Here is a 19,457-nt window from a genome sequence, read left to right on the forward strand (position 1 = left end):
GTTTGATGTTATCTTCTTTTTCTTTGTGTTCAGGATGTGAATGAAGATCCAGGAGAGGATGTTGCTCTTCTCTCAGTCAGTTTTGAGGATACAGAAGCTGCTCAAGTTTTTCCCAAGCTGTATCTGTCCCCACGTATTGAACAGTAAGTAGAATAATGGTTGTAAGGTATTCCAGTTCTTCTCTGACCTTTTAATTTTCACTCTCTGATTGTTTATGTAGGAAGTCTTGGGGTAGGCCATAAAACCACTTTGACTTAAATGACAAAAGCCATGATGGCGATTACTGTAATTGGCTTTGATTGGGAGGGAGCAATTCAGTTAGTCTCGCCAGTCCCATTTGTATGTGCCTACCATTTTTGGAGCTGAGCCATCATTGGCTGTACTGTTGTGTGGCCCATTGATCCCTGAAAATCAACCTATGTTTTCCTGCAATGACATGTACAGGAAGTGGCATCAGGTTTAGCTTAGTAGTCGGATTTCTGCCAGGGAGGGGAAAGCTCTGGTTTTTTTAGATTGTGTTTATATATGTGTAGGTGTGTACTGTACCTGTGTGTGATTGATACAGATTCCCTGAAGACAGACAGTTTGTTCAATAGAAAGGGATACAGTTACATAGTTTCGAATTAATGTGTATTAGGAAAGCTTGTAAGGCTATATTTGTTAAACTGTGGTCAGGAATTTGCAGTCTCAGTAAGATGTTTTTCCCAGGGTGTGTCAGAATATTTCATTTTAAGATTGTTGGACAACGCAGTTGGCACACAGACTTGCTAATAAACTAATTTTTACTCCTAAAATGGAAGGGGCAGGGTGAAAAATCCATCTGCTTCCATTAGAATGCTCTTCTTCCATTTTTGGAATTAACAAAGTCCCAGTGTTCCCCCTCCCCTTCAGTGCTTCAGTCTTGAAATGTCTGCTTCAAAGCTTCATCAAAAGCACTTCAGGCTTACAAGTGACTTTCACTTAGAGATAAGTTAGAATTTGAGATCCCGTAGTGCAAGTCCCTATTTTGCATGATACCTGACAAATGAAAGTTTCCCAAAAGAAAAGCTATAAGTTTGTTCCCTTGAAGAAAACTTCAAAGATTTATAATGCCCTTAAAGAGGAATATTGAAAAGGCTTCTTGGTGTGGGGGAGGGGGAACTGGTTGCCTAAATATAACTAGAGTGCAGAATAAGGAATCAGTGATAGTGGGGGAAGTGTTTGATATTAATAAATATATTTTAAAATGAGAGCTTGGTTTTCACCTTTTGTTTTGCCTTGTTTAGCATTTTACTTGGTTTATCTACATTACTACACAGAAGTAATTATAGTAGATTTTGCAGTTACACAGAGGTCAAGTTAAGCTAACATTGATTCACTGATGCTTTTATTATTCTGGTCAATACTGAAATGACATTCCTTTCAACTGCTGAAAACACCATTGGATGGAGTAGAAGAGATGGAAAATTACTGACTACCATAGTTTTATAATAGCTCAGTAATAGTGCATAGAGTTTGAGAAAGGGTGTGACATCCTGATGTTTAAACCAAAAGTACATTGATATGGATAAATTGGGTGATCAAGTAGAGGGGTTAAAAAAAAATCCAAGATTTGTTTTGAAATAAAATCATAAAGTTTACAAAATATTTGGGAAGAAAAATCTGTAGAAAATGTATATATTGTTTCTTTTGAATTTTCAAGTCTTTTTAGCAACTAGCCTTATTTTGGAAAAGGTTTTTGTTCTCTCCTTCATTTAACATTATAACTGTGTTGATTTCATTAGTAGCTCATTTTAAATGCAAATCATTTTCTCTGTTGAGCTTGGTGATGTGAAAAGGTTAGCTCAGGTACAAATGATTAGGGTAATGAGTAACATGCAGTCAGGTTATTTTACTTTAAGTAATTGATTATATGAACTAACTTCTTTTTTAATACATGCTGAATTAACCTGATTGCAATATTAAATGCATTTAATGTAATGAATCTTGGGGAAGTTACATAATTTCTCTGGGCCTATTTATCTTTCTATAAATTGTTGTACTTGGTTACAGTGTTCTGCAAGTGTGTTGTGAAGCTAAACTAATTAATTCATTGATGTTGTTTGTTGTCTTTAGTTAGGGGGTTCAAATTAGTAGTATTAATAATAGTATTGCTGGTACTTTTTAGGCCAGAATAATGCAGATAATGGTCAGTCACTTGATAATTTCATCATTCCTATCTCAAGTGTAAGTGATGATATATTGGTCTACCACAAATTTCTTCTCTGCATTATGTAGGGAAGTAAAGAAAATCAGAAAATCTGCAAATTGAACAGAGGAGGTGCGTTAATATTTTACCTCCCTAGCTGCATAATTCTTACTATTCTCTAGCAACAGTGCACTTCTACTTCATGCAGACAAAGGGCATGTTAATGGAAAGGGAGAAGAGTTTGGGAAACAGCCTCTCAATTCAGCATGTTTCCTATTCAGAGTAATTGTTCCTGATTAACTCCATGTGTGGACATTCTTTTTCAGCAGTAGAGAGATTGTGGAACAGTTTTTGTCCTTTAAATTCACACTGTACCATAATCCCAGTTAACTTTCAAGTGCAGACAAACCCTCTAGTAAGTTTTATTGTTTTGAGCAAAATTAACTCCTCAGCCCCACCCCTTCAACAGCTTGAAGATAGCAGAAGCTCTTAGTTGATAGACAACTAATTAGTGGCAGCACATCAGGGCCAAAGTTGGGTGGACAGTACTATAGGGGAAAGTGTGGAAGTGGAAGAACTATCTTCACTGAGGCAGAGATCCTTGGTGTCCTCTCTGACTTTTCCTGTGGATCTTGGACCCAGGGAAGACAGGCATGCCCCTTGCATGCTTCAGTGCCCACAGTGCTTTCCCTATGAGAAGATGCAGAAGAGTATTGAGCTTAACAGATCCATAGAGATTTACAGGTGATTTTGTCCTGCCTGCTAATGTTTTTACATTAGAGAGGAATGTATTGCCCACAGAATAGCCATAGGCTCACTGTCCAGTTCTCTCTCAAACTTTGCAAAATAAGATGTAGTCTACACTGTGAAAATGTTTGAGAACTCTATTATTTCTGTCAGAAAGTAATTGTTTCCAGCCAGTCGTCCTACATATGGTCGTGTTATCCATGTGATAAATTATATTTACTATGCACCTTTAACTGTCTCATCTGCCACAAACATTTTGGGCTCACACTTTGCTCAAGGGGGAGAGACCCTGGCTTCAACACCTCTGTTTCTCACTGTGGCTCCTTCAGCAGGTCCAAATGAGTTTGGACCCTAGTTGGAGACTTATTCCCTTGGGAGCTATGCAGCCAGCAAATGTTTGCAGTGGCATACAACAGCCTTTTCAAAACAATATATTATTTACAATAGATTATTTACAATAGGAATACAATGTTCAGGGATATTGGTTTAAAATGGCAAAGAAAAGTCTAAATTCACAACTCTCCCCTAACCTGTCAGCTTCCCCTTGCTTAAGGAGGTTTGCCTGGAAGACAAACTACATGCCTATACCCTGATCCTGCTCAGCAGTCCTGGATTGGATTGGATTGGATTTAGCTCTCTTCTACAGGGAGAGCAACATTTCTTATATAAGCCTCTTTCTTAACACATCTCCTTTTTTACCAAGTCCCAGTCTCACACTGTTTTCTTGTGTATTGCCAGCCTTGGGTTCAGGTAGGGAAGGGTTGTGTTTAGATAGGTAATGACCCATCTACATTCTAAAAACTCCCCTTGTCCAGTAGTTGTTAAAAGTTAATGGTCCAGTAATTGATCTGCATTGTATCTCCAAGATAACTGTTCACGTGTTGACAATCCTTGATAGTTCATTTATACCAACTCAGACATGTCTGTGATCCACAGCCAGTCTATTCATCCAATTCCCCCCTTCTCCTATTGAGTGGCTCTTGAAAGAAGTTAAAATCCTTGAGATCAAATAGGTAGCAATACAAATCTGAGGAGGTAAACTGAGTCAAGCCTATTTTTCATAAAAATAATACAGAAATTTCCTGCATTCTCCACAACTTGCTTTACAAGTGGAGGGATACAGAAAAACACACCAATGTATTTTTAAACTCTCTGAAATATTTTATTTCTCTTTTAAATATGTGATGTATACAGATTACGTGATGCTGTGATATACAAGTTTTATTAACACTGTGACAGGGTCAGACTAGATGGCCAATATATCAGCCCCAAATTCAGCAAGTCCCTTTTCCCCTGGTAGCTTGAGCAGGGGTTACTCTGGGTTAATTAACACACCTGGATCCAATCAAGGCCCAGCCAAGGCTTTGTTAAAAGCCTCCCTCCAGAGAAAGGGTGTGTCTGAGAGTGAGGTGAGCTAGCAGAGAGTGTGAGCAGGCAAGATGCTGTCAGAAACCAGGAGGGTTTAGGAGAAGGAGCAGAACACTGACAGAAGAGAACTCTGCAGGTACAAAGATTGGGGAGGGGGAAACCCTACCCGAAAAGGGCAAAGGACCTTTCCAAGACCTGGAGGCCTGAGGGAAAAGACCTTGCCAGAAGGGGAAGATAGAACTGGACATTTGGTTCGGCACTATCATGCCCAGTGGGGCTGCCAGAGGTCAGGAGCCTCCTCTGGCAAGGAGGCCAGGAAGGGCCCCTGTCCGAGCAGGTCCAGACATTAAGTCAAGGGGCTCAGGGAAGTAACCCAGGGAAGCTAGCAGCTTTCCTGAAGCTTCAGCACAAAGCTGCTACTTGTAGGGTTGCTGGGTTGGGGCCCAGAGTCAAGGGAAGGACCGGGCCCCTCCCACCCCCTGCAGTCATTCACTGTAGGGGCAAGAGCCCCAGCAAAGAGGCAAGGGCCTCTGAGAACCAGAGACAGGACTGGGACCCAGCAGGGAGCGGCCATCTTAGAGAGGCTGTATTACTCTCCCCCACAACTAGAGGGTGGAAGAACAATAAAGGGTGAAGTAGTTCCCTGACCTACCGCTAGAAAGAAGTGCTGGACCCACCAAAGTAGAGGAAGAGCTTTGTAACAACACATTTGAGATGTCCTGTCTAACTTTTTTACTCATGGTTCTGTCATTCATGAGTAATGCGGCTACCCCAAACTCATGCCAATAAAACCTGTAGTGCCATAGCCTAACTGTGTGCATGCTCTGTGTTTATAATCTACCAGTCTAATTGTTCTTCAATCAGAAAGTGTTTATTAGATTATCTATTTCATTTATAAAACAACCGTTACCATGCTATCTAAGCACCAGTAATCCATAATATATAATCACTTTTCTGATCCATTTATTAGTCATTTGCAATAAGTTACTTTTTCAAAGTAACCTACACTCGTAATTTTTATTATCTTCTCTTGTGTTTTGAGGTAGATCTCCTCTTCTCAGCATGTTCTCAGCTGCCCTTTAATTTAGGCTGCTTCATCTGCCTTCATTTTAAGAACATCTTTTCTTGTGATTTAGAAGTTTTATGACCAGGTTTTGAGTGCTAGCTATTGCACTGGGCTTCTTTGAAAAGTTAAATTTGAGTTCTCCGTCCTCTCAAAAAGTGGTCCTGACAGAGGGCTCTGGCAGTGTCAAATTGTCATATGCACCAGACTTCCATTGTTTGAAAACTAAAGCATTTAACCAACAATATTTACTTGTTTGGGTTTTTTTTTTTTTTAACTGCAAAAAGGCCTCAAGAAGCCCTGAGGGATATCATAATGACATGTGGCCATGACAGTGTTACATTGTGTTGTGCACTGCTGCAAAGTCTCCTGCTGCTGCTAAAGATTATAATTGAATATACCAAAACTGTGTAAGCAAATTAGCAGAACAGTTTGTGTGCAGCAGGTTTTGAGGAGAGAGATTAGCAATTTTGGGAAGCATTTTGGGGGGAATAATCAACATTTGTAGAAACAGAAGAATGTTGTGAAATGCCCTTTCCCACATAATCACAATGTAACTTTGTTAATGCTGCCAACTATATATCCCTCTTAGGGAGAAATATCAAATGAGCTGTACATTCACACTTTATGAAAAAGGCTCATTCTGCTACGAATGTTTCCACTTTTGGGGTAAGTTAAGCAGATGTCTTTATGAAATGTGAAAGTTGGCCAAATTTTTCTGAGAGATTTTGTCACTGTTAGGCCCTATTCTGTAATTACACATTTCCATTCTTCCTAAAATGTGTATTATTTACCTGCAAATCATATCAGCAACTTTAGAGGCATAACACAATATCATGTAAATACACTGTTTTTACTTTGCACAATTATTAAAATGCATGTTGGTGTGTTTTATATGTTCATAGCAAACATAATAATAACACTTACGTTACATATATCATCATAAGCTCTCAAAGGGATTTACAAAACTGGGCAAGAATGCTCATTTATAGAAGGGAAAGTAAGACACAAAGTGTAATTTGTCAAAAGGTCATACAGCAAATCAGTATCTGAGTAAAGAATACAACCCAGGGGTCTAATCCAGCAGCTCTCATTTAATGGCTGCAGGATCAGGCCCAAGGAGTTCGAGTCCCATTCCTGTGCTGCTTACCACAGTAAAAAATCCTTGAAGGAAAAGGTCTTGCATGACATAATCATTTTTCAGCATTTATATTTGTTTTTCAAAATACCAACAGTCATTAAGTGTTTTATAACTAACTTGCTTAATTTATTTTAGATAACTTTGAGCTTTGAAAAACAGTCTCTGCTTTACTTTAAACTTTCAAAGAAAATATTTTCAAAGTTTAAACAAATTGAATCCAGGCTGAGATGCTTTAATGAATTTTCTGCTTGAAGACATTTTGTATGTTGTAAATGGGCATCATCACAATAATGTTAATTGATCTCATTGTTAGCAGTCTCAGCAGACTGAGAATCTCTGTGGTGTGATCTACACTACAAAATTATGCTGGCATAGCTATGTCACCTAGAAGCAGGGGTGTAGCTATGGGTGGGCCTGGGGGGGCCACGGCCCACCCACTTTGAAAACAGGCCCACCCAATCCATTGCTTCTGCTTCCAGTGCTCTGTTTAAGCTACCCTGGAGCGTCAGGCAGCTTTCGGCCAGTCGCTATCCAAACAGCCTGCTTCGGGCCACATGACCGGAAGCAGGAAGTGACCCAGGCTCACCTGAGTCAATCACAGGCCTTGCCAGAAAATCACTTCTGCCTACACCCCTGCCTAGAAGTGTGAAAAAAAATCACACCCCTAGCTGACATAGCTATGCAAGCAAACCCCCCAGTGTAGACACAGTTGTGCTGACAGAAGAGGGCTTCTCTCAACCTAGCTAATGTCATTCACAGTGGTGGGGAACTCCTGTCAAAGTCCAGAGCTCCTTCTTCTGTTGGCATATGCTGTGCCTGTTTTAGGGAGCTATGCCAACATAGCTACACCAGCATAGGCGCTGTAGTGTAAACATGGTATTTGTATCTGCATGAATCTTATCTACACATGCATTTTTGGGGAAATCTTTCACTGTTGCGGTAGCACCTGTGCTGTTCTGTTGATGGTGGCAACAGGGCTGAGAGGTATTGACTAATCCTGCTTAAGTAGGTCTAGATGCATTGTAGTAAAAATTTATGAGCCTTGTCTACACCGGCACTCCCACGTTGCTACCACCACCTTAGCTGCACTGGTGCTTGTACAACAGTGGGAGATTTCCTCAAAAATGTAAAATTCACTCAGCGATAGAGAATGACTAGACTTTCCATTCCTAGAAGTGGTCTTTCCATGCTGGATTTGAAGCCTGTTGGTGATATGGTGTCTGAGAAGCTCGTAGTACTGCTGCCTGTACTGTACCTGTTTTGTGTATAAAGAGAGAATCTGTGGTATGGTCTCCAGGACTATCAGGCCAACACCTGTCACTAGCACTGAATGTACTTGTTTTCTAAATGAAAGTGTTGTAAAAATCTCTAAGAAGAAAAAGTTTATAATAGAAAACCTGTCGTATCATTACATTTCCAGATACTATCAAACTCATTAGAATCTAAGGGCTTGTCTACACGTACATCACCTGTTGGCTGTTAGCCCCACTTGGTGTTGTCTGTCAGTCCCAAGTGGGGCTGACAGCTGGAATCCTCCCCTTCCCTCCCACCCCCCAGTGATGACAGCCTGAGCTGTCAGCCGGGCACAGGCTCACAGCTGGGACCCCCTCTGCTCTGGCGCTGACAAGCCAAGCTGTTAGCCAGCCGTGGGCTCACAGCTGGGCCTTCCCCGGTGTGACAGCCCAAGCTTGTCAGCCAGGCACTGGGTGAACTCTGTGCCCATCTGACAGCTTGCGCCATCAGTGCTGGGGTGGGGGTGAGGGCAGCAGTTGTGAGCCCACACTTGGCTGATAGTTCAGGCTGTCTGCACCTGTGGGGGAGGGCTCCGTCAGCCTAGCATGTGGCTGACAGCCAACAGTCGATGTAAATAATGCTGTGTCTACATGGACACTGCGTTGCCCTAACTACATCAACATAAGTGCTCCGCCTCTCATGGAGGCGGAGTTATTATGTCCGTGTGGTGGGGGATTACTTTGGTGAATGCAGCATTCTAGTGTAGTCACTGACATGATTAGATCGACTTAAGCTGGCTTGTATCACCCTAACTCTGTAGTGTAGATCAGGGCATAGTCAAAGAAAGTAGTGAGAAGGGGGAGCAGCTAAATTCTACAGGCATGTATGGAAGCTATTTCAGTGCTCCACAATTTTGTAGTTTTAATATATTTTTTTCCTCATGAGCAGTCCTTGTTAAAAGAAAACTAAAATGATTTGGTTTACCTTTTCTCAGCATTTAAATAATACATTATAATAGTGAAAATAATGTTGTTTAGTTAGTGCTTGTGTTCCCTGGATTCACAGAAATAATCCTATAACAAATACTGTTGTCTGGAGGGCTTTTCTTTAATAAATACACAGACTTGGGTATGCTAAGAAAACCAGCTGCCAGTAGAAGTTGTGTTTTGCTTTAATGGAACAGAGTCCATTCTTTAGCCTTTAGAGGCTGAAATGTTCATTGTACTAGCCTGGGAGCATGGCCAGAGTTGTGCCTTGTGATTGAGGATGGAATTCTAAATTCAGCAAGTTTTCAACACTGCTTAACTTTTTAAATTTTCTCCTGCCCATTAAAAAAAGATGATGATCATGGTCTCAGTGTAAGATTTCTAACAGATCCATGTATTTTTCAACAAGAACAACTTGGAAAGAAAATTCAACTGGTGTGTATTTGCCCTAGAATAGAATATTTATGGAAACATAAAGTTATGTAAATGTAAACAACCCCTGAGCAATTGGTAATATTTAGATGTTTCCTTTTAGCTGTTTTTTACAGAAGTATATTGAGAAAAAAGGGGTGTTTGAGGGGATTAGATTTGATGGCATCTAATTTAGAAATATCACTAGTCTATTTGGCTTATTAAAATGAGTTGATGATCACTGTTTCCTAGTGGACAGGTAATCACATGACTAAAATACCACCCTAGTTTTTACTGATTGGCTGCCTTATTGGTGGTCTCAGTAGAGAGACAAGGACTGAATGGGTCATAGAGATTGACTTGACCTGCAGAAAAGGACCTGGGGGTAACAGTGGATAAGAAGCTGGATATGAGTCAGCAGTGTGCCCTGGTTGCCAAGAAGGCTAATAGCATATTGGGCTGCATTAGTAGGAGCATTGCCAGCAGATCACGGGAAGTGATCATTCCCCTCTATTCGGCATTGGTTAGGCCGCATTTGGAGTATTGTGTCCAGTTTTGGGCCCCCCACTACAACAAGGATGTGGAGAAGTTAGAGAGAGTCCAGTGGAGGGCAACAAAAATGATTAGGGGGCTGGAGCACAAGACTTACGAGGAGAGGCTGAAGGGAACTAGGCTTGTTCAGTCTACAGAAGAGAAGAATGAGGGGGTATTTGATAGCAGCCTTTAACTACCTGAAAGGGGGTTCCCGGGAGGATGGAGCTAGGCTGTTCTCAATGGTAGCAGATGACAGAACAAGGAGCAACGGTCTCAAGTTGCAGGGGGGGAGGTCTAGGTTGGACATTAGGAAAAGGTTTTTCACTACGAGGGTGGTGAAGCACTGGAATGGGTTACCTAAGGAGATGGTGGAATCTCCATCTTCAGAGGTTTTTAAGCTGCAGTTTGACAAAACCCTTGCTCGGATTATTTAGCTGAGGTTAGTCCTGCTCTGAGCAGGGGGTTGGACTAGATGATCTCTTGAGGTCCCTTTCAATTCTATGATTCTATGACCTTTTTCCCCCTCTGAAATAGATCTCTCCAGGTCAAGACTGAGGCACTTTGGTAGGGGTGAAATGTCAAAAGCTTTGCATTGCCAGTGTCTGTGTTGTAGCTGGAGAACTTTTATATTCCAGAACTGTGAAACCACCATCTTTCCATCATTTCTAAATGTGCTTTCAAAATGGGAAGAAAATCCAGTCAGCATGAAAATAATAAATACTCTGTTTAATGGTTGTGGTTACCCGCTTCATCTCATTGTATAATTTTTTTTTAAAGTTTAGTGCTATTGTGTTAAACAAAAGCTCTCCTCCCATTATAAAACTTCCTTTATACAGTATTACTGTGAATTTACTATGCTTATCTGCCCAGAAGACTTTGCCCATGTCTTCACTAGTGAGTTTACAGCAGAGTTGTATGGATGCAGCTGTGCTGCTGTAAGATTGCTTATGTAGCCGCTCTATGCAGACGGGAGAGAGCTCTCCCATCAACGTAATAAAACCACCTCACTGGATGGCAGTAGCTATGTCAGCAGGAGAAGCTCTCCCACCAACATGGTGCTGTACACATTGCCACTTTTCTGGCAAAACTTATGTTGCTCAAGGAGGTGTTTTTTTCACACCCCAGAGGAACAAATGTTTTGCCGACATAAATGGTAGCGTAGACATGGCTTTTATCTAATGCCTGTGTACTGTGCACCGCTTTAGTGGTTGCTGTATACTAGAAATGAGAGTACAGAGTAGTGTACTAGAAATGTAAAGAACAGAGCTTACCAGAAGTGCTGTTACCCAAGGACATAAATTAATCAGGTAGTTTTACTGTCCCAGCACAAACAGAGGAACTGAACTGCTACCTGTGTCCTTGATAACTGTTGTGATGAATGAAACAGAACTGAATAGGTGCTAAAAGTCTAATCTCCCCAAGATGCACACATGCAACTCCATCAGTGCTAATAGGGAGGCAGTATGATTTAAGACAAGTGACTAGAAAAGGATAATTGGAGTCAGGTCTCCTTGGTTCTGATGCCAGGCTCTGTCATTGACTTGCTGTGTGTGCTCATGGAAAAGTAGCTTAACTTTCTCAGTTAATTATTCTGTACAGTGGGTGTAATAACACCTGCCTCACAGGGTTGTTGTGAAAATTCTTCTTCTTCGAGTGATGTCTCTGTGGGTGCTCCACTTTAGGTTTTGTCCTTGATGTTTACAGCAGTACTCATCTGGGTTGTGATTGTGCAGCTCCCTTCTCGTGGTGCTGTTGGCACATCTTCTGGTGCACATGCAACCCGAGCCTCTTAGTTCCTTCTGAACTGTCCACGGTCCGAGACAGAGCAAACTCAGCAGCTATGGATTTCACTCGACTTACCACGGCTATATTTAGAAAATAGTTTAGTTTAGTCATAATTACCTTAGTTTAGTCAGTATTTGGTATTACCTACCTTCCTGGGGGAAAAGAATGGACTTTCTCCCCTCTTCTCCCAAGTAGATAGAGTATTAGAAATTAAAATTCTAGCCATGCCAGGTTCACCAGGATTTAAAAGATGCACCTCATGTAGGAACACCATCCCAGTGTCAGATGGCCACTTTCATTGTGTCTGTTGCCTGAGGGAAACATACGTGCTGCAAAAGTGTACTCACTGTAAAAATCTTAGATCCAGGGCCAGGAGAGATAGGGATCTGAGGTTGAAGCTCATCTTGATGGAGGAGTCCTTCAGACTTTCCTCTGACAAGGGGCCAGACAACCCCTCTTCAGAAAAATCAGAACAAACTTCCAGGAAAAGAACCTCAACATCTCCAACCAGGACTACAGCAAAGAAAAGGCGCTTGCGCAAAAGGCTGTCAACAGCCCCTTAACTAGTACCAATGAGGTGACAGGTTCCTCAGATACGAACTGGGCTGTAGCACCTAAAGACTCAAAATGTCCCAGTGCGAAGAATGAAGCCAAACTGTCCTCCAGCAAGGCACTGAAGAAAGATTGATGGCCCAACGATCAACAGTACCAACTACAATACAGTACCAACTACAATACCGTCAGAGGCCATGGCACCGAGTATGGCACTAAGAAAGGTCACGGTACCAGCAAAGGTCACGGCACCCACGTTGGCACCGGAACTAGCAATGGCACCGACAACCATCAAGGTGCCAATGACAGCACCTAGCACAAACATGGCACTGTAATCAGTACCATCCCTAAAGAAAAAAGACAAGCAACACCAGTGTCATCAAACACAGACCATAGTAATGTCGTCTCCGCAGGCACCCACCGCAGGAATGCTTGATTCTCCATTGCATTTCACACACGATGAAGCTTTCTCACCAGTATGCTCTTTAAGTGGAGAAGACAGTGAGGCAGAAGAAGGCCAATTTTCATTGAAACACTCCCCCCACACAAGACCATCCTGAGAGGCACGAAGATATATGCCTCATAAGGGAACCAGGGCATATCCTGATATGGGCCACCATGGTTCAGGCCATCTATGCCATATCCCATGCAATGTCAGAGTTGGGATGTGTGGTCAGGCTATTCCAAAACATATAGCAGACCAACCAGCCCACATAGAAGCAGAATGAAATCTTCTATACATTCACCTCCATTCACATCTGTACCAGCTGCAGAACATGCTCAGGTGATGGAGACAAGTGAGGAGCAGAAACTTCTTCGCCCAGGCAGGACTCCTCTTCTTCGCCGGATGAAGACATAATTTCCGCACCCACCCACCCACCCACAGTGGTGGAGGACTCCAAACAATTCCATGGTCTCTTCAAGAGAGTGGCAGAAAATCTACAAAATCCCCCTTGAGGAAGTTACAGAATCCCATCATAAACTGCTGAAGGTCATTCATACTACAATGTCATCAAAAATTGTGCTACTCATGGATGAAGCGCTTATGGAGCCAGCTAACAATATCTGTCAAACACCAGCCACCATCCGACCTACTAATAAAAGGAGTGACAGGAAGTACTATATTCCTGCGAAAGGGATGAAATTTCTCTTTACTCATCCACCACCAAAACTCCCTTGTCATTGATGCAGCAAACCAGAAGAGTAAGCAGACCAATTACAAATCAACACCACAAGATAAAGACTGGAAGAGACTGGACTTGTTAGGCAGAAAAGTTTATTCATCATTGACGTTACTAATGGGAGTATCCAATTATGCAGCCCTACTTTCTAATTATGATCATAACATCTATGAGAAGATCTTGAATTTAACAACGATATCCCTGACAACTAGAGAGAACAGTTCAAATCACTTATTAATGAAGGACAACTCATAGCTAGAACATCGCTACAGGCTTTGTTAGATGTAGCTGATGCTCCTACCAGAATGACAGCCCTGGCCATCGTAATGCTCAGGGCCTCGTGGCTCAACTCGGCTGGCCTACCTAGAGAATTACAGATGAAAATAGAAGACCTCCCATTTGACAAGGTTCAGCTTTTCACGGAAAAGGTACTTGGAATTTATACACCTGCAATGAAGAAAAAATAACACAAATGTAAACATTACGCTCATAGATATCCTTTCTATTCACAGTATAGGCAATATGAGTCACAGAGTGATAAACAAAGACCACAAAGATGCAGATAAGTGCAGCCAACATCTTCGACCTCTCAAACAACATGGTCCAAGCAACAGTTTTGTAAATTTGGTCGAGGTTCTGAAGGACCCCACTCACCAATCAGTGACATCATCATTGACCACACACTTAGAGTTCTGCCTGTGACAGTTCCATCACAACTGGTCAACAGTCACCTCAGACAAATGGGTATTAGAAATCATCGAGTTGGGATACACTATCCTGTTCATATCCATTCCTCCTACCTGTATCACTTCCATATCACTATCTACTCTGTATGCAGACGTTTTCTAAGATTTACAGTGACTGGGAACATTACCAATACAAGGTATTGCCATTTGGCCTCTCTACAGCACCAAGGGTATTCTTCAAGGTGCTTGGAGGTTGCGGCACATCTGAGGAGACAAGGGATCACAATCTTCCCATACCTGGATGACTGCCTACTAAAGGCATCCAGCCAAAATATGGCCAGACACACTACTTTTCAAACCATAACATTGTTTCAACAGCTAGGACTCAAAATAAACAACAAAAAGTCCACTTTGAACCCACACAGCAGTTGGAATTCATAGGAGCAGACCTGGACTCAGTAATAGCCTGGGCATCACTACCACTGCCCAGATTCAAGGCCATAACAGACCTAATACTACTAGTAAGAAACAGTCCAACAGTAACAGCATGCATTGCCTTGCAGCTCCTGGATCACATGGCGGCGACGACATTCGTGGTCCAGTACACCTGTCTACATATGTGCTGCCTTCAGGGATGTCTCACTTCAATCTACAGACCACACAGACACAGTCTAAACAGAGTGTTAACGATGCTGAACAAGGTCAAGGATTCCTTGCTGTGGTGGACCTGAGAGAGCAACATGATGATGGGAATCCAGTTCTCACAATATCTACCATTACTCATGATGAACACAGATGCAACACCCCTAGGGTGGGGAGTGCATCTCCACAGCCATACGATACAGGAGCGATGGTCAAAGACCAAAACCCATCTGCACATAAACATCTTAGAGCTCTTTGTAGTCCGCAGTGCCTGCTGTCATTTTCTATCATTCATAAAAAACAGGTCAATAAAGATAATGACCGACACATCTCGTGCATGTTTTATATCAACTGTCAGGGAGGGACAAAATCCCATTCCCTATGCAGTGAATCAATGAAACTCTGGAACTGGTGCATACAGCACAACATCAACATATCAGTGGCATACCTATCTGGACACCAGAACACCACCACATACAGCTGCAGCAGATACTTTGGCCAGAATCATGAATGGGAACTGAACAATGAAGTCCTGAAAAACATTTTTTGTCAGTGGGGTTATCCAGCTATCAATCTTTTTGCCACAAAACGAAACCAAAAATGCCATAGTTCTGCTCAAGGGCGGGACTGGGAACAGGTTTGATGCATTTCTACTTAGGTGGAGCAAGGAGTTCCTATACGCATTCCCTCCCATCCCAATGGTACCCAAGACCATCCACAAAATAAGAGCCGACAAGGCGATGGTGATAATAACAACACTTGCTTGGCCCAGACAGACATGGTACTCAGACATTCTGCACATGTCAATATACAAACCAATCATGCTTCCTACCCAATATAATATCCTATCCCAGGACAGTGTTCGGATTTGTCATCCCGAGATACAGAAGCTATCTCTGATGACATGGTTCCTAACTGGTTCTACTCAGAGGAACTAGAATGGTCGGAACAAGTTAAACATATATTAATCAATAGTAAAAAATGAACAACAAGGAAAACTTATCTCCTGAAATGTCACAGATTCGACTTAGGGTGCAGAGATAGCCAAATCCTCACTGCATCTTCATCCATTGTGGCTATCATAGAATATATCCTAGAACTAAAAAAATCAGGCTTATCAATTAGTTCTGTAAAGGTCCATCTAGCAGCAATTATTGTCTTCCATAACAAGATCAATCACACAATGGTATTCACTCACCCAATGGTAAAACGTTTCCTGAAGGGGCTACAAAGGGATTCCCAGTTATATGTGCCCCCATTACATCATGGGACCTAAACCTAGTTCTAAAGGTCATTACTAGGCACCATTCAAACCTCTAGCAACATGTTCACTTCTCTATATGTGTATGAAAATGTCCTTTTTACTAGACCTCGCATAGGGGAGATTAGTGCACTCATGGCCCACTCACACTACACGATTTTTCACAAAGATAAGATCACTTTTAGGCCTCACTCAGTTTTTACCAAAAATAGTGTCAGACTTCCATATTAACCAACCTATACATTTACCTACCTTTTATCTGAAACCCCATAATAATTCACAGGAAGCAGCACTCCACACACTAGACATCAGACAAACACCAGCCTTTTACCTAGAGAGAACAAAAACATTTAGAAAATGTGATAAGTTCTTCATATCAATGGCGGAACACATGAAAGGCAAAGCAATATCTAGTCAAAGGCTATCCAAATGGATAATGGGATGTATCCAGCTGTGCTTTAAACCTCAGATACTGCACCAGGTGAGTAACCCTCTCTTTGTACAGTTAAGTGCAGAGAGGTCCTCAGAGGAAAGGCACCATAAAATGTCTGTTGTTATTTATTAGAGCTATGGTAATTGTGTAACGAGTGCACTAAGCAATAAAAACATACTACTATCTTGCATTAGAGCACTTTCCTTCTGAGTCTCATATCAATAGTGACTGTTCATAGACTAGAATCATAGAAGATTAGGGTTGGAAAGGACCTCAGGAGGTCATCTAGTCCAATCCCCTGCTCAAAGCAGAACCAACCCTAACTAAATCATCTTAGCCACGGCTTTGTCAAGCCACACCTTAAAAACCTCTAAGGATGGAGATTCCACCACCTCTGTAGGCAACCCATTCCAGTGGTTCACCACCCTCATAGTGAAATTTTTTTTCCTAATATCCAATCTAGACCTCCCCCAGTGCAACTTGAGACCATTGCTCCTTGTTCTGTCATCTGCTACCATTGAGAACAGCTTAGCTCCATCCTCCGTGGAACTCCCCTTCAGGTAGTTAAAGGCTGCTATCAAATACCCCCTAATTGTTTTCTTCTGCAGACTAAATGAGCCTAGTTCCCTCAGCCTCTCCTCATAAATCATGTGCTCCAGCCTCCTAATTGTTTTTGTTGCACTCTGCTGGACTGTCCAATTTGTCCACATCCTTCCTATAGTGGAGGGCCCAAAACTGGACACAGTACTCCAAATATGGCCTCACCAGTGCTGAATAGAGGGGAATAATCACTTCCCTTGATCTACTGGCAGTCTCCTGCTAATGCAGCCCAATAAGGCATTAGCCTTCTTGGCAACCAGGGCACACTGTTGACTCATATCCAGCTTCTTATCCACTGTAACCCCCAGGTCCTTTTCTGCAGAACTGCTGCCTAGCCAGTTGGTCCCCAGTCTGTAGCTGTGCATGGGACTCTTCCATCCTACGTGCCGGACTCTGCACTTGTCCTTGTTCACCTCATCAGATTTTTTTTGGCCCAATCCTCCAATTTGTCTAGGTTACTCTGTATCCTATACCTACCCTCCGTCATATCTACCACTCCCCCCAGCTTAGTGTCGGCTGCAGACTTGCTGAGGATGCAATCCACCCCATCCTCCAGATCATTAATGAAGATGTTGAATAAAACAGGCCCCAGCATCCGGGACCTCCCTCAATTGCCACGAATCATCTGGGACCTCCCCTAATTGCCACGAGTCATCCGGGGAATGAATCACCATTCATTGTTAGTTTCAAATTAATTTGAGTGTGTACACTAATGGAATTGACATGCAACATGTATTCAAAAGCCCATGAAAACAAGTTCTTCCTACCATTTGAAAAGCCCTGCTCTGCATGACTTTTAACAAGGTTACATCTAATGGACTTCTTAGCCATATCATAGATTCCTAGAAGGTAGAGATGGAAATAATGCATTAGCTTTTTCAGCTCATCACCTGGGGCCTGTGCAGAATTGTTTCCCATAGTGTGTTATCTTTTGTCCACTCTGGATTTAAAATATATCTTATAGTAGCGTTTCCATCACTTCCTTGGAAAGACTTTTCTGTAGCCAGTTATCTCTGAACATAGTAGAGGATGCGTTTACTGAGCTTAGCACCTTTGAGGTACATGTAGACTATACTTGAGTTGAAAGTGAGTGGATAATATGGTGTCTACAGCCTGTTCTGTAGAGGGTAAATTAGAAGAACAACTCTACCTAATACTCTACCTAAATCTGGTAGTTGATAGGAAAATCAAGTTCTTAGAAAACCAAATTCTGAACAGATATGTGAAAGGTTAGAGAATTCCCCTTCACTAGCCTTAGGAAGTTGCTATTTGATTTCATTTATAGATGATCCCAGCCCAGAATCTTTTTACTGAAAATTAAATAGGAAACATTAAATGTGGCCAGTTCTAACAGGAAAGGGTCTGTAGAGTCTCTTCCAGGTGGAGGGGGTTGAGTGCTTTAATATTGAACATGTGTTGTCAGATATTTTTGATAATGAAAATTTTAAAGTTGATCTTTATTCAGAAATACAGAGCTTCTTCGAGACTAGACTACACAGGCCTAGTGGTGGGAAATTTGAAATATTTATAAGATAGATCTGTGAGAAAAGGGCTGATCATTTCATTATATTTTTATGAGGCATGAGGTTTTATTGTCGTTTCAAATTTGTGGTTCTTACACTGTGACCTGTGGACCATCTGTAATCCAGAGAGTACTTCGTAGTCCACTGAATTCAACATTCTGAAACCAGAGCTTGCGTTTTGACTGGGCTTGTAGTGTATGGTCTTTCCCACCCTTTGCCTTCATTGAGATGTTACAATGTTATTTCTCCTATAATGTTAATATTGTGCCTCAAGCTTTTGCCTGGGATTGTGAAAGATGGCAGGTTATATATAGGTTGTTTAAAGATAAAATGTATGTATGCCTGTCAGTATAACTGCATGTATTGATGGGCATTCACAATAAAGTGCAAGATTGGAGATGAGATGCAAAATTTCATAATTGAGAAGTTAGAAATGAAATATGAAAGAACAGAAAGAAATGTGATTTTAAAATACATCATATTCCCCTCAACCTTTTGACTATTGTGGAATGATCTACCTAAATTCTAAAAGCTTAAACAAATTTTGTGTTTGATCTTGATAAAAATCTTTCCATCTATATATTAACTTTTTTCAGACACATACATCTTTCCTGCAGTACAGCCAAATAAAATATAACCAGGGCATTCATTTTCTTATATATTGACTGTATTATGATGTGTATGTTTTGTCATACTATTCTATATTATTATAATCCCTGTTTTTATGCAGTCACTTTTAATTTTTTTTTTTTTTTTTTTTTTTTACACTGTTTCTCTAAAACCATTCTCCATGATTCTCACTCCTGGTGTCTTCACTCCTGAGGTCAAGAGTCCTAAGAGGCAGAACTCCTTCACTTCTTAATTCATTTTACCATCTGAGGACAATGGTAATTAAGGAGGGAACAGGCCAGTCTCCCTCTATCAAGCACCACTTCCCAAAGGGATTCTTTTCAATTCTTTCTTAACTATGGTTGGTGGAAAGGTTTCCAATTTGCTATTTCTCCTTGCTGCTCCAGTTCTTCACATCTCTGTCGTTTTAGGATGTGATTTTCAAAAGTGCTCAGCACTGATCTAACTCTGCTTCCATAGAAGACAATAGTAAAACTCCCACTGAAAACTTCAGTAGAAATAGCATGAGGCCAAC

The 19,457-nt window shown here is 41.5% G+C and overlaps 1 protein-coding gene across 2 annotated transcripts in view; it reads left to right on the forward strand.

The window, feature by feature from the left end:
- BABAM2 (BRISC and BRCA1 A complex member 2) overlaps positions 1 to 19,457 on the forward strand; it is a 309,803-nt gene that overhangs the window by 168,012 nt on the left and 122,334 nt on the right. For both annotated transcript variants that reach the window (XM_067564795.1, XM_067564796.1), the window contains exon 7: positions 34 to 143. In XM_067564795.1, the coding sequence (XP_067420896.1) occupies positions 34 to 143 (110 nt within the window). The remainder of the gene's footprint in view (positions 1 to 33; positions 144 to 19,457) is intronic.

Source organism: Emydura macquarii, unplaced genomic scaffold, assembly GCF_026122565.2.
Source record: "Emydura macquarii macquarii isolate MOO-44397 ecotype Brisbane River unplaced genomic scaffold, CSIRO-AGI_Emac_v2 contig_2676, whole genome shotgun sequence".
Taxonomy (NCBI): domain Eukaryota; kingdom Metazoa; phylum Chordata; order Testudines; family Chelidae; genus Emydura; species Emydura macquarii.